Raw genomic sequence first — 25,358 nt, 5'->3', positions numbered from 1 at the left:
CTAACTAACCCTCGACTCGCATGCCCCCATCTGCCTCGCCGCGATCCCCTCACCATGCTCCTCCGGGTTCCTTAACCCCTGTCCGATGCTCCCCTTCCCGTGCTTCTCTCTCTCCGCCTGCTCCGATCTCTCCTGCACAGTTCCCTTCCCCGGGCTCTCCTGTGCCGGTCGGCTCCCCTTCCGCATTCCAGGCTGCGTCTCCGCCTGCGTTCTCCATTCCAGCTGTTCCTGCTCCTCCTCCTCTTCTTTCTGGTGGGGAGGGTGAGGGTGCCATGCGCACCCGCTCGGGTCGGGTTGTCAGACCACCTGACCGTTACGGTGATTTTGTTTAGATTTGCAGGTTTTGTATAATCTCCCTGCTACTGTTGTATCTTTGATTTCTTAATTTCCTAAGGGGAAGGATGTAGATGGTTTATGCATGCAACGTATAACGTAGCTACCTCAATACCACTAACCACGCCTACCCATATCAGTATAACTGTGAGATCCTCCCTTTGTTCCTCCCTGTTGGTTCCAGCACGCCTGAAGACTAGATGCAGTCAGTGCTGGGACGTGTGTGCCATGTGCTATAATAAAGGACTCAGTAAAGGTCACAGTGTGTTAGACATCACTCCTTTACACTTCTTAAACAAAAGAATCGGTTGTTGACCTAAGGATATGAAGGGGTGAACACATCCCAAACCGGATTAACAAAACTACGGCAGTGACGATCAAGAACATCAGTGCTTTCGCATCCATCCATAACAGTACAGCACAGGAACGGGCCTTTCGGCCCACTATGTTTGTGCCAAACTGGAAGCCAATGTAAACCAATCTTATCTGCCTGCACATAGTACCAAGTATCAGCCTCTGAGAAGGTACATCAATGTTCTTGTATAGAAAGCATTTAACTCTTCCACGAGCGATGCCTTGCTGTCGCATGAGCTACTACTTGGTTTTGCCTTGTAGTAAGAGATGGTGTGCAAGACTTGTGCAGCTGCAAAACGCCCATCTTATCCAGGTTACACCGAAAGTGCTTCATTGCTTTTCTGATGACTTTATTGAATTGAATTACATTTATTTGTCATTCAAAAACAAGTTTGAATGAAATTTCGTTACCATGTAGTCATAACAGTAAAAAAGTAACAAAACACACGATTAACACAATTTAACACTAACATCCATCACAGTAACTCTCCTCCAGGCACCTCATCACTGTGATGGAAGATAAAAAAAGTCTTATCTCTTCCTTGCTTCTTCTCAGGCAGTCAAAATGCTACGTCGAGGTGATGGAGGCTCCCGATGCTGGGCGATGAATATTCTGCGGCCAATTTTAAGCCGCGCCGGGCGATGAAAAGCCCATGCGAATGGGCCGATTCAAGCCTTATGATTCGGGGCGGACGAAGCTGTTGCTGCTGGAGCTCCCGAAAATCGGTTGCCAACCAGGACCTGCGAGCTCCCGATATTGCAGTCCACAGGGCCCACGACCAAAGCCTCCGAAGTCGAGTCGCAGCTGCATCACAGTGCCACCGCAGCCTCCGAAGTAAGCCAGCTCTGCGATGGTAAATCCACAGGCTCTGCGAGGAGCCCTCAAGGTCCATTCCAGTTGGAGGCCACCAGTTCCTCAATGTTAGGCCTTAGGGCGAACGGGGATACGACACGGAAAAAGGTTGCATCTCCGTTGAAGGAGGAGATTAAAAAAGTTTCCCCCATCCCCCCACATAAACACAACTAAAAATAGACTAAAACATACATCTAACATCAACGATAAGACAAAGAAAGAAGAAAGACAAAGGACTGCAGGCAAGTCGCAGCCGTATGCGCAGCGCCGCCACATCTTGGTAGTAACTGGATTTCCTATGCAATCCAGTTACCGCCTATATGTAGGAAGAAGGAGCAATCGGAGGAGGTCTGTTTTTCCAAAGTGAGAGTGAGATGGAGTAATAGATATCTTTGATGGTGGAGTAGCAAAGGCTGAGAGTATTTCATCATCTGGTGCTGCAGGAAACATGCTGGTGGTAGATAGGAAGTGAATTCTTCAAATTATTTTTGCTGAAGTCCTTGGCTATAACAGGAAAGGTGTTGAGGTATGCCGTTTAGTGTTTGTTGACCAGGACGTGCAGCTCCTCTAATGCTAGCCAAACATCTATCTGAGATGGGCGATAGACTGGAGTCCTGAAGTTGAAGATGAATTTCCTGGGCAGACAGAAGGGACGGCATTTCACTGCTGAATGAGCTGCATGGGAAGGTAGACGCTCCCGCCCCCACGAGTCTCAGGCAGATGGGGCTCATCAGCCTGGGAAGGCAGTCCATCTAGGAAAGGGGAAACTGATTTAAAAACCTCCACTGCCTTGTGGCCATATCCAGTCATGGAAAAAGCTCCAGGAGTAAACCTCAAGAAAATCCGGCTTTGGAGCCCCTAAGGCAGTTCGTCGTTGTCTACAACCTCGCTCTGGCAGCTGCAACGGCGCTGGTGCCAAACTGTAACGGCCCTGCTGTTCCTGTGGCTCGATCAGCGACATGGGGGACGTGCTGCATGGGCAAAGGCCTGTCCTCCATATACGACATCGCCCAAGCTTGCATCCGACCACACATCACCTGCAAACTAGGATGCATCACCCATGGTCAGTCATGAGGGTGTCCTACTATAACTGATCCAGGTTTCCAGAAGGCCAATTCTGAACACCGCAAAGTGTTTACAATTAGACAGACGCTGCCGTCTCCTCCCTTTCGTGATGACGTTGTCTGGTCCAAGTGAAAGATCAAGAAACCTGTGGGCTGGAGGGCTGAAACTCCAGCGCTGGGGGTGAGCCATATCTCTGTGAAACACACTACACAACATTCCCTCAAGTCCCTTTGGGAAAGCAAACTTGCCCTTAAGTCCTCAACCTTACTTTCTCGAGACTATACATTGCCAATAGGATACTGGCGACGATGGTGTGAACTCGAAACGTCGCCCATCCAGAGATGCTGCCTCACCCACTGAGTTACTCCAGCATTTTGTGTCAACCTTCGATTTAAACCAGCATCGGCAGTTCTTTTTCACACAATAAACTGACCTTGATCTTGAAACTGTTTATGTGGGCAGAGGGATCGAGGACTACCCTGCTGTTGGGAACTCTATTCCCCTTGGGAGATTGCAATCCCACAAATGCATTAATGAACCATTAGTTTGTGTGTTACAAAACCTATATGTGTTGTTTCTCTAAACTTAAGTTCAAAACAGCTATATATAACTTGTTCTGCTGCTAGCAAAATGTCACCAGTCTGGTGCCAATTCTTTTTACTTTTCCACTTATTTTTCCACTTATCTTTATATGGTCAGAAAAAAATTTGGTCCTCTCATTTGGATCATTTATATAATTGTAAATAGCTGGGGCCCTCGAGGGCATACATCTGAATATAGCTTGTCAACTTAAAAAATAACCAATTTAAACGGCCTGTCCCACTTACGCGATTTATTCGGGGACTTGCCGGCACCCGTCAGAGTCGCAGCAGGTCGTCGAAGATTTTCGGTCTGACTCTTTGGGCAACTACTCACGACCATGTCGTGGGGTAACGCCTGTTTGGTCGTGAGTAGTCGCCCAAAGAGTCGTACCTTTTTCTATACACCGCTGGATTTTCAACATTTTGAAAATTTTGGCGACCTGCTGCAACTATGTCGCCGAAGAAAGGTGGGACAGGCCCTCAACGGAACCCTTTGTTTTTCAACTGTGAATGAATAATTTATCAATGGGGAATTGTTATTCTCTATCCCACAAGCCCCATTTTCATGTAGTATCCTCTTGAATCATAGCTTTTAAACTTTCTACTAAACTTCTGAAAATGTGTAGAATATACTGCAATTATTATACAGCAGTTAGCAATCCTGGTTGGAAATTAAATTCTCGGCATTTGTGAATCATAGTACTGTGGAATAAATGATGAAATGAATGGGAGATTGTAACCTTCACATGGTCCGCCCTGTTTCGACAAATGCAATCAACCCGGTGTGCACAATCAAATAAGATCAATAGAACAAGTTGTCCTACAACTTTGGGCTGTGCACGCCATACGCAAGAAGAAGTGATGAAATGATGCCATTTTCAATGAGGCAGATCTTCCACTGACTTGAGATTTCTGGTTCCAAAGATTGCTGTTTCTTCTGACTGTAGTCCCACACTGGAAAATATCGTTGACATTCACAAATCATCAAAATCACTCACGATCTGTTTATAAAATGCAAATAATGTTCATTTTTGTTTAAAATTTGTTATACAGTGAAATCACACTTAAAAAAGGGAAAACATTTAAACTACTTTAGTGGAATTCAATAAAAAGCGTTACTTACTTTTCTTCCAGCTGCCGTTTTTTCCTATTCATTTCAATGGATCTGCTGAACTTTTACCAGACTGCAAAATTAGCAGGCGTATTTCTCAGCCTGACAGCAGTGAAATCTGCAGAGATTCATCTTGTTCCATTGGATTGCATGACCAGTATCCCATGGCTGGCTGGGCACTTTGCTGAGCAGGGTGCTTCATTTCAGCCTTGACTGAAGAACAGTTACAGTTTACAGTTTAGTTTATTCTCACGAGTACCTAGGAACAGTGAAAAGCTTTTGTTCTGTACTATAGTCAGCGGAAAGACAGTACATGATTCCAAACAAGCCATTTGCAGTGTACAGATACATAAGGGAATAACGTTTTGGGCTGCCAGATCCATATAGATCTGCCCTGTTGTACCAGATAAAGCTGGGAATGTACCGGTTCTAAACAATAACACTCATTTTGCTGATGATTCATTTTCAATTGTTGCAGAGAAATCACATGCCTTAAGTATGCCGCAAGATGTTTTCAAAGTTTCCGACCTACCTCCCAAAAATGCTCCATCTGCCACCTTTGTTGCAAATTGATGTCCTTCCATATACATTGTGCCTTTCTCAATAAATAGCATAAAGTTTCCAACTGCACCTTCGTTGAAAATCACCTCGCCACGCTGAGCAATGCGAAATTTCAGTTTACCCAGCATGGCTATCATAAAGTTCTCATCACAATCTTTGAAAAAGGGAGCATTTTCCACCAGGCTATTGCAGTTATGATGGATTACTTCCTAGAATGGACAAGAACAGTAACTTTATTATCTGCAAAACAGTTTATTATTTGTTTTCTCTCATTATGTATGTGGTACTGAGAAATCTAGAGTTAAGAAAATGGTATTTTATCTAAAATTGAGTGCCGTTTAATGAAACATTGATAACACATCAATGAATTTAAATACAAGCAGAAGAAATGCAAAATTGGAGAGTTGTTGAACTGGGCACCAGTAAATACAGTGCTATATTTAGACATGCTGGACTGTTTCTAGAGGGATATAATTCTGACCTCTGTACAAGCCTTGTTCTTATTTCCCCTCTCTCACCACCGTCCAGGAACCTAAAAAGCCCTTTCAGATAAGGCAAACATTCAAGTGCCCCTCTTCAAACCTTGTCAACTGCAGCTGGTGCTCCCGTTGTGGCTACCTCTACATTGATGAGGCCAAGTACAGATTAGATGACCAATTGGCAGAGCATCTCTGCGGTGTTCGCAATGGCCACCTCAAGCTCCCGGTTGCATGTCATTTCAACTCTCCTTCCCATTCCCACAGCAGCCTGACCATCCTCAGCCTTCTCCACTTCCAGGTGGAGGCCAAATGCAAACTGGAGTCAGAGAGTCATGGAGTGATAAGGTGTGGAAACAGACCCTTCAGTCCACAGGCCAACATGTCCCAGCTACACTAGTCCCACCTGCCAGCATTTGGTCCTTATCCTTCCAAACCTATCATATACATGTACCTTGTCTAACAGTTTCTTAAATGTTAGGATGTCCCTGCATCAACTACCTCCTCTGGCAGCTTGTTCCATACACCCACCACCCTTTGTGTGAAAAGGTTACCCCTCAGATTCCTATTAAATCTTTTCTCCTTCACCTTAACCCCGTCCTATAATTCTATATACCTCAATAAGATTACCCCTCATCCTCCTGCGCTCCTGGCTCCAAGTCCCAGCCTATTCAACCTATCATAGAAACATAGAAATTAGGTGCAGGAGTAGGCCATTCGGCCCTTCGAGCCTGCACCGCCATTCAATATGATCATGGCTGATCATCCAACTCAGTATCCCGTACCTGCCTTCTCTCCATACCCCCTGATCCCCTTAGCCACAAGGGCCACATCTAACTCCCTCCCTATAGCTCAGACCCTCTAACCCTGGCAACATCCTTGTAAATCTTCTCTGTATTCTTTCCAGATCATCCTCAACCCCTCCAGTTCTAGGAGGAACAATATCTCATATTCCACCCTGAGCAGTCTGTGACGCAACGCTATGAACAATTGAATTTTCCAATTTCAACTAATCCTTCCCTAATTCTGTGTTTTCCCCCTTCCCTCCTTCCGTTCCACCTCATGTCCTTCCCATTTTTGTCTACTTTCCCATATCCCTCCTCCAGCCTTCCATGAGCCAACCACCAATTAGCCACACAGTTCACCCATCGACTCCCCCCCCCCCCCTAGTCTGGTCCTGATTCCATCTCCTCTAATAGTTCTCATTATTGCCCTCGCGGCTATGGGGCTTCGACGTTGGTGAAGCCTCGCAAGCAAAGAATTTCACTGTGCCTTGTCACATGTGACAATAAAGTATTCCATTTCATTAAATTAATTTCTGTATTTTGGCATTACTTTTGACATAGAAATGGAAATAATTCTACTGCTGACCCTATTCAGGATCTGCTGGAGGGGGCGCTGCTCTGGCAGCAGCCATGTCAGCAGCGCGTCAGTTTTTTCAACCTTTTTTTATTTTTTAGTATGTTTTAAAGTATGTATTTAATGTTCCTTCATGTGTTTTGTGTGGGGGGTGGTGTTGGGGGGGGGTGAGGGGGAAACCGCTTCGGTCGCCTCCTCCATGGAGAGGCGACTTTTTTCAGGTCGCCTCCCCCGTGGCCTAACATCAAGGATCAGCGCGGCCTTTCCCGGAGACGCGCCAAGGGGCTTCAGCGGCGGGCGCAGCGTGGACTCTCGTTGTGAAGCGGGTGAGCCCTCGCTGGGGCTCGCTGGAGGGGAGCGCTCCGTTTCGCTGGCCCGGGGCTGCCGGCAGCCTGAAGCCGCGGTCTGCAGAGTTCCAGCTGGTGCGGCGTCTACAGCCCGGGATCCCTCGTGGGGGACCCGGGGGAAGAATCCATCACTGCCGGCCCGCGGCCAACTTCTACCGCGGGTCCGGCATGGACTCACCATCACCCCTGGAGGGGAGCTTCGACCGCCGGCCCTGCAGTCTATGGTGCTTCTGGCTGCGGTGGAGTCTTTAAATCTCGACCGATCGGCCTACACCATCTTAAAGCCGCGGTCTCCGGTGAGGAAGAGCCGATCCTGGACTGACTCTGGACTCTGGTCCTGTCCACGGGGGGGAAATGGAGGAGGACTGGCCAAATTTTGTGCCTTCCACCACAGTGATGGATGCTGTGGTGGATGTTTGTGTTACAGTTTTATTGTGGTTGTGTGTTCTTTATTATTGTACTGCTGCTGACAACCCAAATTTCCACCGACCCTGGTTGTGTGGCAATAAATTATATCTAATTATATCTATCTATTCATTTTTTTCTTGTAAATATATCCGTCAATAATGAAATCATAAAATATGGAAAAATACAATGCCAACGGGAAATGAAAGAAACTCAAAGATTAAGACTTTTCTTGTACCCTTTGTCTCAGATGTAATTTGCATTATTCCTGCTGAAATAGCAAACTTGGAACAGCATACTGAGGGCAATCGAGTACCTAGAACTTTACTGACTAATGGCACAAACTGTGCATCTCCCTAATTTGTTACATTCAAAGGCTAAACAATTAAAGAATTTAGGGAAATGAAAGAAATAACACAAAGAAATGTAAGGTAGTCAAATCAAGTAAAGAATAAATGACGAGATGGAAAGATTAGATTAGGAGAAAAAGATTATTCAGCATTGTGTTAACAGAGAACACGTTATTAAAAGGGCCTTGCACTGTTAATTAATCTCTGACTTCCTTCCGCCTCTTCAGCAGTGATTAGTCAGCAGCAATTGGTCTCTGCCACATATTTAAAAAGATGTGAGGTAAGGAGTAAGATATCATTTGTGAAAATTAAATGGTGGAGTGTCAAGTCCTGAAAATTTGTGACTTGTTCCACATTACATCTTCTGTTGAACTCGCTGGTTGATTTCCACATTAATAGGAACACGCACTATGAACTCAAGTAGAATTATCCCATAAAGAACCAAGCCCTGTCAAACATATTACATTTTTTACACTTCAGCAATTACCTCTCTAAGTGACTCCGAGAGCTCCCTTAAGATCATTGATTCATCAAACCATTTGCCTTTAAATTGATTGGCGAGCTGATTTAAGACTCTCAACCGAAGATCCTTTGGTATATGATGGTGACGTAAGAATTCCTTATACTCATGGAGCTAAAAACAAATATTGAAAAAGATGAATGTCATGAGCGTCTGAACACAGAACTTGTCACTGTTTCTTAAAAAGACATCAAATGAAATATAGTTTTCCACAATGTTACTTCTTCCTGTGGCACCCATTATATTAGAGAGGGTTTGATTATTATAACACTCCAGCAGCATATATTCCTATTCGTTAGGTAGTGCATTCCAAATTTGTTATCACCTTACATCTTTCAAAATTATATCAATCCTTTTTGATGTGATACATAATGTGAAGAACAATGCAGAACAAATTAATATTGATGTGATTAACAATCACACTTCGGGAGAAACTGCACTGGTTAAGGGCTTGTCCCACCAGCATGCGATTGCATGCGTCTAGCGCGACCAAACGTGGTGGCTTGAGGCGTACGGCCTCGCGGGGCTGGTCCCACTTCCAATCGCGGAGCCGTGTGTTATGCGGGGCTGGTCCCAACATCATACTCACCAATCAGCTGGGCAGGAGGCGGGCAAACTGAATTTGGACGTCGCACGGCGTCAGGCGGTTACGTCATCACGCAACGGCACACCGGGTGGTGACGTCATCGCGCAACGCCACGCACTAGACTACGCCATCAAGACGCTACGTACGGCCTCAATGCAGCTCCGGGCCGACAGGCCGTTGCCGCGCGGAATTTTCGGACGGTGTCAGTTTTTCGGAGCCCCGAACGATGTCGGGACCAGCCCCGCACAACTCCATACGGCTCCGGCGATTGAAGTGGGACCGGCCCCGCAAGGCCGTACAGCTCAAGCCACCACGTTAGGTCACGCTCACCGCATGCAGTCGCATGCTGGTGGGACATGCCCTTTAGGATGAAAGAGGATTTCAAAAGGGCATTCTTAAAGATTTGGGTCAATAAAGGCAGAGCCATACTTACCCTGTCATTAAGTATGGAATTCATTCTTATAATATGTTATTTAAAATAGACAAATCAACAAAATCAATGATTGGTCTTTACCTGATAAACAAACTTAAATATTATTGTTTATACATTACCACACGAATTACAAGAAATTACCTTATTCAGGAATAGGATTAAATTACATTGATTTCCATCACTTTATTTGCTCACCATCAGGTCTAACAGCTACTTACTTACTTATAGGACATAATGTAGGTCGAACATTTGAGATTCCTGACTTAAATACATGTCACCATTCCTCATTGCTGCACCATCTATCTATCTTCTATATATATATAAAACTCTCGCCCCATCCGACCGCCTGCCGTACGGCGCCCTTCCTGCCTTTCGATTCGTTCCCGCCGTGCGATGTCACAATGCCCGATGCTCGCGGACGTCCAATCGCGATGCCCGACGCTCGCAGACGTCCAATCGGAATGGATCCATTTGCATGTACGGCTTCCGGCCGCGTTTCTTCCTTTGATTCCCTGCAACTCCGAAACCAGACGCAGAATCGCCGACATCTTTTCCATTTCGGTAGAGATTTCGCTTTTCTTTCTAAGTATCCGCTCCTCATTACATTTCGTCGTGTTTAAGTACACGTTTTTAATCAAATCCTTTCCCCCCCCCCCACCTCAATATTTCAAAAATAAACTGGCTTCTCACCCATAGAAGCAGCCCCAGCCCCAGCCCCTGGTGAACGTTCCATCGTGTGATGTCACAATGCCTGATGCTCACAGATGTCCAATCGGAATGGATTCATTTACATATGCCTTTGCAGGAGCCCCAGCCCATGGTGAACGTTCCATCGTGTGATGTCACAATGCCCAATGCTCAAATACATTGTTGCCATAGAGAACGCTCAGCGATTATTCGAATTCTTCACTAACCGTCATTCTGACTTTGCTTGTGAAGAGAAAAGTCCTGAATTGCATTTGTCTGATGCAGGAAGATTGTTCCAGATGTTGGGGAAGTCCAGGACAAGCGGGACACAGTTTAAGGATAAAGGGGAAATCCTTTAGTACTGAGATGAGGAAAACATTTTTCACACAGATAGTGGTGAGTCTCTGGAACTCTTTGCCACAGAAGGTAGTTGAGGCCAGTTCATTGGCTATATTTAAGAGGGAGTTAGATGTAGCCCTTGTGGCTAAATGGATCAGGGGGTATGGAGAGAAGGCAGGTACAGGATACTGAGCTGGATGATCAGCCATGATCATATTGAATGGTGGTTCAAGCTCGAAGGGCCGATTGGCCTACTCCTGCACTTAATTTCTATGGTTCCCTCTCCTCACCCCTCTCCCTCTCTCCCCCACCCCCCTTCCCTCTCTACCACCACCCCTTCCCCACCCCTCTGTCCCTCTTCCACCACTCCCCCTACCCCTCCCTACTCTTCCACTTCTATCCCCTTACCCCACCCCTCTCCCCTCCCCCACCCCTCTCCCTTCCCCTCTCTCCCCCCCCCCCTTCCCCTACCCCTCTTCCACCACTCCCCGTCCCTCTTCCACCACTCCCGTTACCCCTCTACCCCCTCCCTTCCTCCCCACTCTTCCACTTCTCTCCCTCTTCTCTCCTCCCCCTCTCCCTCTCCTCACCCCTCTCCCCCACCCCCCTTCCCTCTCTACCCCACCCCGTTCCCTCTCTCCCCCTGCCCCCTATCCCTCTTCCATCACTCCCCCTACCCTTCTCCTCCTCCCTCCCCACTCTTCCACTTCTCTCCACCTTCCCCTCCCCTCTCTCTCCCCACTCTTTCCCCTCTATCCCCCACCCCATCCTCCCTCACATCTCTCACCCCCCTACCCCGCTCTCCTTTCCCTCCCAAATCGATCCCATTTCCTCCTCCTCCTCTCCCCCCACCCTCCCCTCTTCTCACACCCCCCACCCCCCGCAAATGCCATTTTGTCGTGTTTATGTACACATTTTTAATCAAATCCTTCTCCCCCCCCCTCCCAATATTTCAAAATAAACTGTCATCTCACCCATAGAATCAGCCCCAGCCCCAGCCCCTGGTGAACGTTCCATCGTGTGATGTCACAATGCCCAATGTTCACATATGTGTAATCGGAATGGATTCATTTACATATGCCTTTGCAGGAGCCCAGCCCATGGTGAACGTTCCATCGTGTGATGTCACAATGCCCAATGCTCAAATACATTGTTGCCATAGAGGGAGTACAGAGAAGGTTCACCAGACTGATTCCTGGAATGTCAGGATTTTCATATGACGAAAGACTGGATAGACTAGCCTTGTACTCGCTAGATTTTAGAAGATTGAGGAGGTATCTTATAGAAACGTATAAAATTCTTAAGGGGTTGGACAGGCTAGATGCAGGAAGATTGTTCCGGATGTTGGGGAAGACCAGACCAAGGGGTCACAGTTTAAGGATAAGGGGGAAATCCTTTAGGACAGAGATGAGAAAAACATTTTCCACACAGAGTGGTGAATCTCTGGAATTCTCTGCCACAGAAGGTAGTTGAGGTCAGTTCATTGGCTATATTTAAGAGGGAGTTAGATGTGGCCCTTGTGGCTAAAGGGACAGGGGGTATGGAGAGAAGGCAGGTACAAGATACTGAGTTGGATGATCAGCCATGATCATATTGAATGGTGTTGCAGGCTAGAAGGGCCGAATGGCATACTCCTGCACTTAATTTCTATGTTTCCCTCTCCTCGCCCCTCTCCCCCCATCCCTCTCTCCCCCACCCCCCCCTCTCTCTCTCCCCACCCCCTTCCCTCACTCCCCCCGCCCCCTTTCCCTATCACTCTGTCCCCCTCTTCCACCAGTCCCTCTACCCTCCCTCCTCCCTCCCAACTCTTCCACTTCTCTCCTCTTACCCCACCCCTCTCCCTCCCTCACCCCCTCTTTCTTCCCTCCCTGTCACACCCCTTCTCCTACCCCTCTGTCCCTCTTCCACCACTCCCCCCGTCCCTCTTCCACCACTCCCACTACCCCTCCCTCCCCACTCTTCCCACTTCTCTCCCCTTCTCTCCTCCCCCTCTCCCTCTCCTCACCCCTCTCTCCCCCACCCCCTTCCCTCTCTACCCCCACCCCCTTCCCTCTCTCCCCCCGCCCCCTTCCCCTCTGGTCCCTCTTCTCCACCACTCCCCCTACCCCTCCCTCTCCCACTTGTCTCCCCTTACCCCACCCCTCTCCCTCCTCCACCCGTCTCCCCCTCCCTTCCCCTCTCTCCCCCACCCCTTTCCCTACCCCTTTGTCCCTCTTCCACCACTCCCCCTGTCCCTCTTCCACCATTCCTGCTACCCCTCTCCTCCCCCCCCCCTCCCCACTCTCCCCTTCTCTCTCTCCCCCCCCTCTTCTCTCCCCCCCTCTCTCCCCCCTCCCCCCCCCCCCCCCCCACACTCCTTTCCCCTCTCTCTCCCCCCACACCCCCTCTCCCCCCCCCTCCCCCTCCCACCCCACTCTCCCCTCCCTCCCCCACTCTTCCCGCTCTCCCTCCTCCTTCCCTTACCGTGCACAGTCTCTGTCTTTAAGAAGGAACTACAGATGCTGGAAAATCGAAGGTAGACATGAAAAAAGCTGGATAAACTCAGCGGGTGCGGCAGCATCTATGGAGCGAATTGAATGGTCAACATTTTTGGCCGAAAATCCGGAAGAAGGGTTTCGGCCAAAAACGTTGCCCTTTTCCTTCGGTCCATAGATGCTGCTGCACCCGCTGAGTTTATCCAGCATTTTTGTTGTTGTACCAGCCTCTCTCTCTCAGCCCTTCTCTCTTCTCGACTCATGCACGCCCGCTTCAACCCCTCCCCCCCCTTCAACCTCTCTCCCCCATCCTCTCCTCCCCCTCTCCACCCTCGTCCTCCCCTTCCTCACATATTTTTTGTGGGGGCGGGTCCACAGTGTGTGTGACTGTTTGTGGAGGCGGCCAAGCGCTCTCCATTCAAGAAGACGCTCACCTGTTTGTGGAGGCGCGTGCTTAGTATGTGACCAAAGATCTTATAGCGGAGCTCTCCGCTACAAGATCTTTGTGTGTGACGACACACGCTCCCCCCCCCCATCCCGCTTTGGTGCAGGTGGCGCGCGCAGCATCTTGATCGCTCAACGATTATTCAAATTCTTCACTAACCGTCATTATGACTTTGATTGTGAAGAGAAAAGTCCTGAATTGCATTTGTCTGATGCAGGAAGATTGTTCCCGATGTTGTGGAAGTCCAGGACAAGCGGGACACAGTTTAAGGATAAAGGGGAAATCCTTTAGTACTGAGATGAGGAAAACATTTTTCACAGAGATAGTGGTGAGTCTCTGGAATTCTCTGCCACAGAAGGTAGTCGGGCCAGTTCATTGGCTATATTTAAGAGGGAGTTAGATGTGGCCCTTGTGGCTAAAGGGATCAGGGGGTATGGAGAGAAGGCAGGTACAGGATACTGAGTTGGATGATCAGCCTTGATCATATTGAATGGCGTTGCAGGCTCGAAGGGCCGAATGGCCTACTCCTGCACTTAATTTCTATGTTTCTATGTGTCCCTCTCCTCACCCCTCTCCCTCTCCCACCCATCCCTCTCTCCCCCATCCCTCTTCCCTCTCTCCGCCCGCCCCCTTCCTCCTACCCCGCTGTCCCTCTTCCATCACTCCCCCTACCCCTCTCCTCCTCCCTCCCCACTCTTCTACATCTCCCCTTTCCCCCTCCACTCTCCCTCCCCACTCTTTCCCTCTCTCCCCCCCCACCCTTCTCCCCTTCCCTCCCTCCTCCCCCTCCCTTCCCATCCCCCCCTCCCCCACATCTCTCTCCCCATCCCCTTCTCTCACCCCCTACCCCGCTCTCCTTTCCCTCCCAAATCTGTCCCCCGTTTCCTCCTCCTCCTCCTCTCCCCTCCCTCCCCTCTTCTCACCCCCCCTCCTCCCACCTGTTAATTTGGGGGGTGGTTAATTTGAGTGTGATGCTGCAGACCCCCTTCCCCCCCCCCAACGCCGTTGGGGATACAGACCCAACGGGTCTGCACTTGGTCTAGTTTTATTTTAAAAGTCCTCCATCTAATTATGATTATGAGAGAGCCACCACCACAAGGACCACCAAAAACATGGTCCACAGCACATCTTCAAAGCAACTTGGAATAGGCAATATATGTAGCTATTCTAATGTTACCCCACTTTCATAAGCAACAATGTACAACAATGGGTAACCAATCGCTGTTGTATCTTGCCCCCACATCTTTCACCTACTTTGTCCACTGTGCTTTCCACAGAAGTTGGCTGTTTGCTGGGTAACATGATCAAACAAAGATTTGGCATTCAGATTTTCCAATACACCTCTGGAGGTCCTGGAGAGTAAGATGGATAAGTGGTAGGAGTTCCTCGAGACAACGATCCAACCACATAATGGTGGCAGTGGAGATAAGCTCCAAAGGCATAAACACAAGGCCACATGAAATTAATGATCTTACATGTGTGTCCAATGTCAGGTAAAATATTCTCAAATCCCATCTCCCAGCAAATATACCTCCAGCCTTACAGAGATCTTCAGAAAATACTGCCATGACAGACGTCAAATAAAAGTAATCAAAGCAAAAACCTAAAATTCAAATATTCAAAAACTAATCAAAAATTCAAACACTTAAGGGCCTGTCCCACTGTATGAGGTAATTCAAGAGTTCTCCCGAGTTTCCACTGATTCGGAAAATTACGGTAATAGCTGTTCGTAGGTACTCGGGGCTCTCGTGGACATTTTTCAGTGCTGAAAATACTTCACGAGTTACCGCGTTTCCCGATTACCTGCCATTAGCATTACGAGCCGCTACGAGGCATCTACGAGCTCCAACGTAGCCACTATGTACTTACCACGAGTTTGATTTTTTTTTAACTCGGGAGAGTTCTTGAATTACCTTGTACAGTGGGACAAGCCCTTTATCAGGACTTCATGTGTCACATCTGCACTTCATAGCTTGTAAAACTGCCTGGGGTTTGCAACTATGCAGGTAGCCACAGCATCAAAAAAAACATATTACACAACATCAAAACACTTGCCCTCCTGATGAAGAACAATCTGGCCTACAACTGCTGCCATTGGCATCTAACAGTGGGGGAAGCCCAAGTCATACTGCTCACCTACTGAAGAATAATGTTCAGGTAGAGTAATATTGAGATAGCTGAAGGTAAAAACACACTCAAAATCATTCCTGCATTTTACTTAACTTCAAAATTTCTTCCAATTTTTAAGCTTCAGAAAGAGTACACATGGAACCATTTTTTGAGTCCCACTTCATTACAGCCTACTCTTGCGCTTTCTTTCTCCTTTCCGATACTAACACACAAAGGCGAGTGGTAGTTGAGAAGCATGAAAGCAATGGAGAATGCATGCAATCAGTTGATTTAATAGTTTTGGGTCGAGACCCAAAACGTCACCTATTCCTTTTCTCCTGAGACACTGTCTGACCCACTGAGTTACTCCAGCTTTTTGCATTTATCTTCGATTTAATCTAGCATCTGCAGTTCCTTCCTACAAAGTCCAATTCAGATACTTTCTGTTGCTGAGGACTTGGGGAAAAATGGCATTGGGGCAACCAGAAGGCAGCTGTTGAATATGCACAAAATACACAGTTGGTGCATAGATAGACCTGGTGCAAGTGTCAGGAGCATGATGGAGTCCACGTCCGATCTGGCATACAGATTTGTATAGTACCTGATCCATCCTTTTTCCACCTTTACTTTAGCATATTCAGACTGAATAGCAGATACCTCAGCCACTACAACAAAGACGGAAGCCAGATGAAGTCTAAACAGTTTTGATTAAGTTTGTAGTTCTCTCATTGCAGTTCTGTGTGTCCGTATTCAAAAGGTGATTTCAGGTGGACAGAACAGCAAATTGTTCTCCAACAGATTACAAGGATTGCTGAAGCACATGGATGACGTTATACCGACATTCCACAGTGGAATTACTACTCCTCCGGACCTGGACATCAACAAAGTTTATCCTCTGCTGGAAGCCAGACTGCTGATGTACCGCTCCACCCTCATAGTGGAATCCAGCGTCAGGAGAGCATCAGTTTGAGAAATTACAATAGAGGTTTGACCCATCACTGCAGCATAGTTTCTTCTATATTGAAATGCAGCTTGGACTTCAGCCATCAATGGGTGCACCATTGTTGAATCTGTAATTATTGGCGTGTTATTGACCACCACTTTGAGTCAGGGAAGGATGGAGTCAAGTCAAGTCAAGTCACATTTATTTATATAGCACATTTAAAAAACAACTCTCGTTGGCCAAAGTGCTTTACATTTGTTATAAGAATAGTATAAGCAGAGTCCCGGCAAAGCCATGATCAAATTTGCAGTTGTACTTCTCATGTCAGTTTCAATTCACCAAATTTATTTTGAAATGTTTTAACATATTTTTGAAACATCAACGGTACCTTTCCTTTGTACATACGTCTACTTGAATCAGAGTTGGCAACCATTGCTGTGACCTGAGCTAACAGCAGTGCATACATGATAGACCCAGTTAACATGCTGAGGTTTAGAATCCAGATTTCAGAAAATCCTTAAAACAAAGCAAAGAAGATTCAGTAATTTACTGCATAGTAATCATCAAAATTAATAATATAGAATAGTACATACAATTAATATTTGATCCCAGTTATGATTGTATAATCATTCACATTTATGACTCATTACAAGATGATTCTACGAACAACTTTACATCTGTACAGTTTGCATAATATGTACTTTGTGGTCCTTGAAAAACACATCATAGCAAAATTGGCTTGAAAACCTCGATGACCTTAGACTTTAGAGATACAACGTGGAAACAGGCCCGTCGGCCCGAGTCTGTGCCGACCAACGATCATCCCGTATACTAGCTCTAACAATTTACAGAAGCAATTAACCTACAAACCTGTGCGTCATTGGAGTATGGGTGGAAACCAGAGCACCCGAAGAAAACTCACACTGTCACAGGGTGAATGTCCACAATTCCGTATAAACAGCACCCGTAGTCAGGATCGAACCTAGTTCTCTGGCGCTGCAAAGCAGCAACTCTACCGCTGCGCCGTTGTGCCTTCCACATGTTACAAAGTACAGGAACAACGTACTACTGTAGTTTTAAGGGCCTGCCCCACCAGCATGCGACCAAACGTGGTCGCTTGAGGCGTACGGCCGCGTGGGGCCGGTCCCACTTCCATCACCGGAGGCGTATGGAGTTGTGCGGGGCTGGTCCCGACATCGCGCGAGGCTCAAAAATCTTGCACTGTCTGAAACCTTCGCGCGCCAACGGAAGGCGCATTGAGGGCATACGCGTCTCGACGTCGTAAGCAGCGTCTTGATGGCGTACGCCTAGCGCATGGCGTTGCGCGATGATGCCATCACCCGGCGTGCCGTTGCGTGATGACGTCACCGCCCGACATCCAAATTCAGTCGGCCCGCCTCCTGCCCAGCTGATTGGTAAGTATGACGTAAATTACGTCACGCACGTACTTAGCGCGTACTTACCGCAAATTTAGCGCAAACTCCGCTTCCGTTTGGTCGCGCTAGACGCATGCAATCGCATGCTGGTGGGACAGGCCCTTTAACTAGCTAAACCCATACTCATTTCAATTGCGCAGCAATGATATGCTTCATATCACTTGTCCATCAGCAAATATCAAACTGATGGAGGAACTCAGAGAATCATTAAATATCTATAGAGAACTAGACTAAGTGGGACCCGTTGGGTCCCAGCATCACACGGGAGGGCTGGTCACCAACGCAATATTCCACCTCTCCACCAATTCCAATACTGCTCGCCAGTGGGGGGGCTGTCTGTTGCGCTAGTATGGGTGTTGCGGGCTAAAGGTACAGGTTTCCAGAGGGCTAGTATAGACATTGTGGGCCGTATGGATGCTTGGGCTGGCATCCAACTGTTGCAATGATTTTAAAAGCCAAGCCAAGGCAAACAATTGGGCTGCAGACACCCGACAACCAAAATTCATTTTGTGAGGACAAACTTGTTAAAAAAGGCGAGGCAAACAATTGGGCTGCAGACACCCGACAACTGAAATTCATTTTGTGAACACAAACTTTTTAAAAAGGGCTGCAGCCAATTTACAGCCGCATCGAGGGGACTCACCGTGGAGTAGACGTGCGTTCAGTTTTATTCGCAGCTCAGAGAGCCGTGACCCTCTCGCTTCCTGGGTCTGGCAGAGACTGAGTGAGGCACGACACTTCCTGGTTTTATAGTCCCTCCCCCTGCCGCCAGCGGGGGCAGCAGAGACAATGGGGAATTTTGTAAAAACATTAATATCTCTCTCATTTTTCATCGACGGAAAAAATCCTCCGCACTCATACGGCGGAGGGGGGCTCTGAGCGAGGTGGCCAAAAATGACGGCCGTAGGTGGCGGCGTTCTCTCGGAAATCACAGCACAGTCGTTCAATAGCGGTCAATATCAGAGATTTAGTAATATAGAAGAAAGGGAACAGTTAAAATTTTTGGTCAAGACCCTGCATCAGAGATTTTAGTGGAATTATTCCGATAGATTGCTGAAAACGATATGCTTCGCTGATTCTTTTCCAACACTCTATACTTTGTCCTTGGCTTGATTGTATTTATGTATAGTATATCTGATTTGATTGAATAGCATGCAAGACAAAAGTTTTCATTGCACTTCAGTACGGAATTCAATTTTCATACTGTTGGGTTGTAAGCTACCCAAGTGGAATATGAGATGCTGTTCCTCCAGTTTGCGGGTGGCCTTACTCTGACAAGGGAAGGGCCATAGGACAGAAAGGTCTCCATTCCTTTTTTTTGCTCTTTTCGCCCTGGCCTTTTCTCTACATAGGTAACCATATATATTTCTAACTTTTGTCAGTGCTGATGGAAAATGATCAAACCAAATGATATGTTGTTTCTCCACAGATGCTCTCTGACATGGTGAGTATTTCCAGCATTTTTTGTTTTTGATTCAGGTTGTCAGCAACTTTAGCCGGCTACGCGGTGAATCTAGCGCCACGCCGCTGCTGCCGAAGCTCTGGTCCGGTCCCCGGTCTCTGGTAGGAAAGGCCGCTTCGATCCAAATGGTAGGCCACGAGGAGGGAAGCGAGGACGCGACTCAGATAAATAGTCTCATTCTCGCCAGGAAGTGACTGGGAAATGGTTTCCCCCCTACCCTACCCCCTCCCCCCACTTAGAAAAACGAAAGAATCCCCAAAACAAACTGTTTAGACAAACTAAAATTAAAAAAGCAGACAGACTGTAGACAGAAGCTGCCTTCAATGCGGCGCCCCTAGTGGAATTAAGCCGTTCCTCAACATTTCACAGCACTAAAAAAGTATTGATTGATTGATTGATTCTTTTAATGACCACACAGCCAGGCTGGTGAATTTGTTATGCCAATGCAGCACATAAAAAAAGAATACAAACATGACAATACTAAAGACCTTTAACATGAAAACATCCCACCACAATGGTTCCCATTATGAGGGAAGGCACAAAGTCCAGTCCCCGACCCCAGTTCCCCCATAGTCGGGCCAATTGAGGCCTCCACAGTTGCCTCTACGGAGGCACGATGTTCCAGGCCGTTCTTGCCGGGTGATGTTGTTCCGACGTCGAGAGAGTCCTCTCAGCGGCATGGGAACCCTGGAAACGGCCTCCTCCCTACTCGAGACCGTGGCTTCCAGAGCCGACAAGGCCGCGCCGAATGGAGCTCAACTGGCAATCTCATCAAGAGATTCCAGGCTCCCGATGGAAAGTTCAGCGCCGCCACCCGCAGCCGCTCCACAGACCCGCAGCTCCGCAACGGACCCAGCTCACCGGAGTTTCAGCTTAGCGACCCAGGCAAGGCACCGCCCGCCCCGCAATGGCGCTCCAGCACTGCACCGCCGTCCTCTGACCCGCAGCTCCGCCGATGGCGCCGCCGCCGATGCTGAGGTTCTGGGCGGTCCCCTCAGGAAACGCCGCTCCATGCCCGTTTAGTTTCCCCCTCCCCCCCCCCCCCCCCCCCCCACCCACATCCCCCACACAAAAAAAAGCTAGAACTCCTAAAACAAAACACTAAACTAACTAAAAATAAGAAAAAAAAGATGAAAGGACAGAACAGCTGCTGGCTGGGCAACCGTACACAAGACAGCGCCCCCTTTTTTTGGGTAGTAAGTATGCTGCTCACTTGCTACCAATCAGCAGTACAGATGCTCAGGAATTAAAATGGTACACATATCCCAGTTTACATTGACGTTGCCAAAGTAGAGATGGTTGAAAACTTCAATTTCCTGGGTGTCAATATCACCAACAAATTCTCCTGGACCATCCATATTGAAGCAACGACCAAGAATGCACACTAGCACACATCTACTTCCTTAGAAGGTTTAGAAAGTTTGGCATGTCCCCTACAACTCTCACCAACTTCTACAGATGCACCATTGAACGCATTCGATCAGGTTGCATCACATCTTGGTTTGGGAATAGCTCCATCCAAGACCGCAAGAAATTGCAGCGAATTGTGGCGCAGCTCAGATCATCACACAAACCAACCTCCATTCTTTTGATTCCATTTATATCTCACGCTGCCTCGGCGAGGCCAGCAGCATAATCAAGGACGAGTCGCATCCTGGCCACTCCCTCTTCTGCCCTCTCCCATCAGGCAAACTACTATCTACCTCTTTCGTAACTCTCGGACTAATCTTTATCGAACTACTATCTTTACCTTGCACAAAATGTTATTCTCTTATCAGGTATCTATACACTCTAAATGATTCAATTATAATCATGTATTGTCTTTCTGCTAACTGGATAGCACGCAACAAAAGCTTTTCACTGTACCTCTGTACACGTGACAATAAACTAAACTAAACTAGGTGGTGTTGGCTACACGCAGTATTCAGATAAAAACGCAGGCAGCACAAGTTGACTGTGAAGAAAGGGTTCCATTAATAACACAATACAATCATGACACCATCCAGATCTCATCCGATTTATTCCCACCATATCGGAAGATGCAGTGGCCCGCATAGCAGAAGCGTTCACTGGCTGGAAACTGGAAGTATCCTGAGCTAATTCTGCTACCACCATCATCTATCGCGACAAGTGATGGCTTCCACTGATTGTCGCCGGAAGTTGCGTCTGTTTCAGGACAGACGATGACAGCTAGGTCAACATTTGTAACAAGATGGAGTTGAAAAGAAAAAGAAGATGATGCAGCATATTATCAACCGGATTACATCTTGTGGTGGTGTTTGAACTCACAACCTCATTTTTGGAATGCAGGAATGATGCAAGTAGCAAGACATATTAATGATTAAATATTTCCTTCATCCAAGAATTGTCCATGACCTAGCAAATGACATTTTAACATCCAGCACTGAATGCTGAGAAATACAGGTTAAAAAATTGAATAGTGTCGAACATACACTTGTAAAAATGTAAACCATTAGCTAAGCACTATCAACTTCTGATCAAAGGATGTTCATAATGAAATCCTTACAGCAATGCAACAGATATCATAATTCTTTGAATGATTACTTAGCATTTTAGTTATTTAGAGGACTTAGGGGATGTTAAGCTCCAGCAACTTTCACTGTACTTGTCTCTTAATATGATCATTCTTTAAGTAGTAATTAAGAGCATATTTAAATAAAATATTATGAAAAGGAATGAGGAAAGATATGTCATTTATTTATTTTTGATCTTATTATTAAATAACAAAAATAAATAAATTATTTGAATCTTTCCCCATTCCTTTCCAGCTTATAGTTTTCAGGGCCATTAAAAGCTTCCTTTGAGTTTTTTTGACTGTTTTTTATCAGGATTGTTATGTGGGTAAATGATGTGTTTTTCTTGATAAGTAATGTGAAACGGTTTACAAGTACAAGGTTTTTACCTTCAGGCATCTGAAGAGCTGCATAATCGAGACACATCATGTGACTAACGGATCTGAATAGAGCGTATGTATATTGAACTCTTACGGATTCATCCTATGCAGGGAATAAAATAAATAAAAATGTGAAATATCATTCAGTTATAGTATAGAAATAAAATTCAAACAGAAATAAACATAACATTACAGGAGTTCTGCCTCCTCTGAAGCAACGTTTTCAAAAGATGTGATGTCCTATGAAAGTACTGCGATTCAGTGTAAATGATGGGACCATGAATAAGATGCAACAAAAATTATGGTTTCTTGATGTCTGTATCAATTTAGCTACGGATAATGCAAGTACCCCATAAATATCTCTATGAGTCTATACAGCACAGAAACAGGGCCTTTAGCCCAACTTGCCTATGATGACCAAAATGCCTCATTTACACTAGTAGACCTGCCTGCATTTGGCTATATCCCTCTAAACCTTTCCTGTACATGTACTTGTCCAAATATCTTTTAAATGTTGTTCTAGTACCAGCCTCAATTACCTCCTCTGGCAGCTCGCTCCATTGACCCACTACTCTCTGAGTGAAGAAATTGCCCGTCAGGTGCCGATTTAATCTTTCCCCTCTTACCTTAAACCTATGTACTTTGGTTCTTGATTCCCCTACTCTGGACAATAGACAGAGTGCATTCACCTACCTGATCCCCTCACGATCTTGAACACCTTTATAAGATCACCCCTCATCCTGCCGCGCTCCAAAGATTAAAGTCCTAGCCTTCCCAATCCCCGTCTACAGCTCAAGTCCTGCTAATATCCTCATAAATATTCTCTGCACTCTTTCCAATTTAACAACAACTTTCCTACAGCAGGGTGACCAAAACTGAACATAATACTCCAAATATGGTTTTACCACCACCTTGTACAACTGTAACACAGCATCCAGACTTTTACACTCAATACCCTGACTGATGACGACCAACGAACAAAGGCCTTCTTGATCACACTTTCTATGTGATGCCAGCCACTTTCAAGGAACTAGGTACATTGCATTCAGAAAGTATTCAGACCCCTTCATTTTTTCATTATGTTACAGCCTTATTTTAAAATGGATTAGATTCATTTTTTTTATCATCAATCTACACACAATACCTCAGAATGAAGAAGCAAAAACAGGCGTTTAGAAATTAATGTACATATGTAAAATCTCTTTGGATTTTTGTTAATATTATCTGCCAGAGTCATTTCCTGTTCCCTTTTTGCCCTCATGACTTTCTTAGGTAAGCTCCTCAGTTCCCGAAACTCCTCCAGGGATACACTTGATCCAAGCTGCCTAAACCTGTCCCATGCCTCCTCCTTTTTCCAGACTAGAGAGGAACAATTTCTCACATCATCCAAGTTTCCTTACTGCCACCTGCCTTACAGGAACATGCATGCCTTGAACTCTTGTCATCACACTTTCAAAAGCGTCACCCGTTCCAGTTGGTCCTTTGCCGGCAAACATCCTACTCCAATCAATGTGAGCAACTTCCTGTCTAATACCATCGAAGATGGCCTTCCTTCAATTCAGAATTTTAACTCGTGCCCCCACCTTGAACTGCTAAGGATTGAGCTGATGGATCAACAAAAGTCAGCTTGGATAAATACAGATCAGCAGAGAGCAGGGGTCATAATAAAAATACCCAAGGCACACTTTTAATACTAGATTACTTTATATATTGTTGCAGGCCATGATGGAGTCTATCCCAGGCTACTGAGAGAGGCAAGAGAGTAGATTGTGGGAGCCTTGACAAAGGTTTTTGCATCTTCTCCAGCTACAAGTTAGGTCACAAAAAAGGCTGGAGAATAGCTAATGTTGTTCTGCTATCAAAGAAGGAAAGTGGAGAGAATCAAGGAATATATTGGCCGGTGAGCCTCACGGAAGCGGTAGGGAAATTATTGGAGAGGATTTTTCGAGATAGGATTTACTCCCTGTTAGAAGAGAATGGTTTAATTACAGTGAGTCAGCATGGCTTGGTACATGGCAGGTTGCTTACTAATGAACAACTTGCCATGGATCCCATGCATCTTACTCTATTTTGAGGAGTTGACAAAGGTGATCAATGAGGGGGAGGCAGTGGATGCTGTTTACATGACTTTTAGTAAGGTATTTGATCCCCTATGATAACATCCCCTATGATAGGCACGATAGGGGATAGATAAATCCCCTATCGCCCTATTTATATATATATATATATATATATATATTTTTTTTTTAATATATATATAGATAGATAGATAGATAGATAGATATATAAAATGATTTTTTAGTTTCAGTTTAGTTTATTGTCACCTGTACAGAGGTACAGTGAAAAGCTTTTCTTGCGTGCTATCTAGTTGGCAGGAAGACAAAACATGATTAGAATGGATCCATTTGCAGTGTACAGATACATGATAAGGGAATAATGTTTAGTGCAAGGTAAAGACAAGGATAGTCCGAGTGTCACCAATGAGATAGATAATGGTTCTGCAATGATCTCTGGTTGTGGTAGGATGATTCTGTTGCCAGATAACAACGGATAAGAAACTGTCCCTGAATCTAGAGGTGTACCTTTTCACACTTGGACGTAAACATAGACGGATTAGTTAGTAAGTCTGTGGATGACACTAAATTGCTGGGGTTGCAGCCCGTGAGGAAGACTGTCAAAGTATATAGCAGGGTATAGATAAAGCTACAGAAATGGGAAGAGAAATGGCAGATGGAGTTTAATCCATGCAAGTGGAGGAGTTGCATTTTTGGAGGTCAAATGTAATGGGAAAATACACAATTAATGGAATGATCCTTAACAGCATTGACGTGCAGAGGGATCTTTGGGTCCAAGGACCATAAGTCACTGAAAGTGGCAATACATATAGACAAAGTGGTAAAGAGGGCATATGGTATGTTTGCTTTCACAGGTCAGAGCATTGAAAATAAGAGTCAGGAAGTCATGATGCAGCTTTATAGTACTTGGGTTAGGTCACATTAGGAACACCGTGTGCAGTTCTGGTCACCCCATTACAGGAAGAATTTTTTCCCCCCTGGATTAAAAAATCTGATTCTGGACGTCATAGCATTTAGATAAGAGGGGCAAAGTTTAAAAGAGGTGCGGTGCAATTATTTGTTTTCACACAGAGGTTGGTGAATGCCTGGAACGTGCTGCTTGTGGCAGATATGACAGTGGCATGTAAGAGACTTTTGGAT

The 25,358-nt window shown here is 46.2% G+C and overlaps 1 protein-coding gene across 2 annotated transcripts in view; it reads right to left on the bottom strand.

Annotated features, from left to right (window-relative positions):
- LOC129699851 (potassium/sodium hyperpolarization-activated cyclic nucleotide-gated channel 4-like) overlaps positions 1 to 25,358 on the bottom strand; it is a 144,594-nt gene that overhangs the window by 78,804 nt on the left and 40,432 nt on the right. For both annotated transcript variants that reach the window (XM_055639986.1, XM_055639987.1), the window contains 4 exons: positions 22,153 to 22,246; positions 16,720 to 16,847; positions 8,283 to 8,429; positions 4,830 to 5,067 (listed from right to left, as the gene is read on the bottom strand). In XM_055639986.1, coding sequence (XP_055495961.1) covers positions 4,830 to 5,067; positions 8,283 to 8,429; positions 16,720 to 16,847; positions 22,153 to 22,246 — 607 coding nt within the window. The remainder of the gene's footprint in view (positions 1 to 4,829; positions 5,068 to 8,282; positions 8,430 to 16,719; positions 16,848 to 22,152; positions 22,247 to 25,358) is intronic.

Source organism: Leucoraja erinacea, chromosome 8, assembly GCF_028641065.1.
Source record: "Leucoraja erinacea ecotype New England chromosome 8, Leri_hhj_1, whole genome shotgun sequence".
In the NCBI taxonomy this organism is placed as follows: domain Eukaryota; kingdom Metazoa; phylum Chordata; class Chondrichthyes; order Rajiformes; family Rajidae; genus Leucoraja; species Leucoraja erinaceus.
This window is presented reverse-complemented; position numbering and strand designations above follow the sequence as displayed.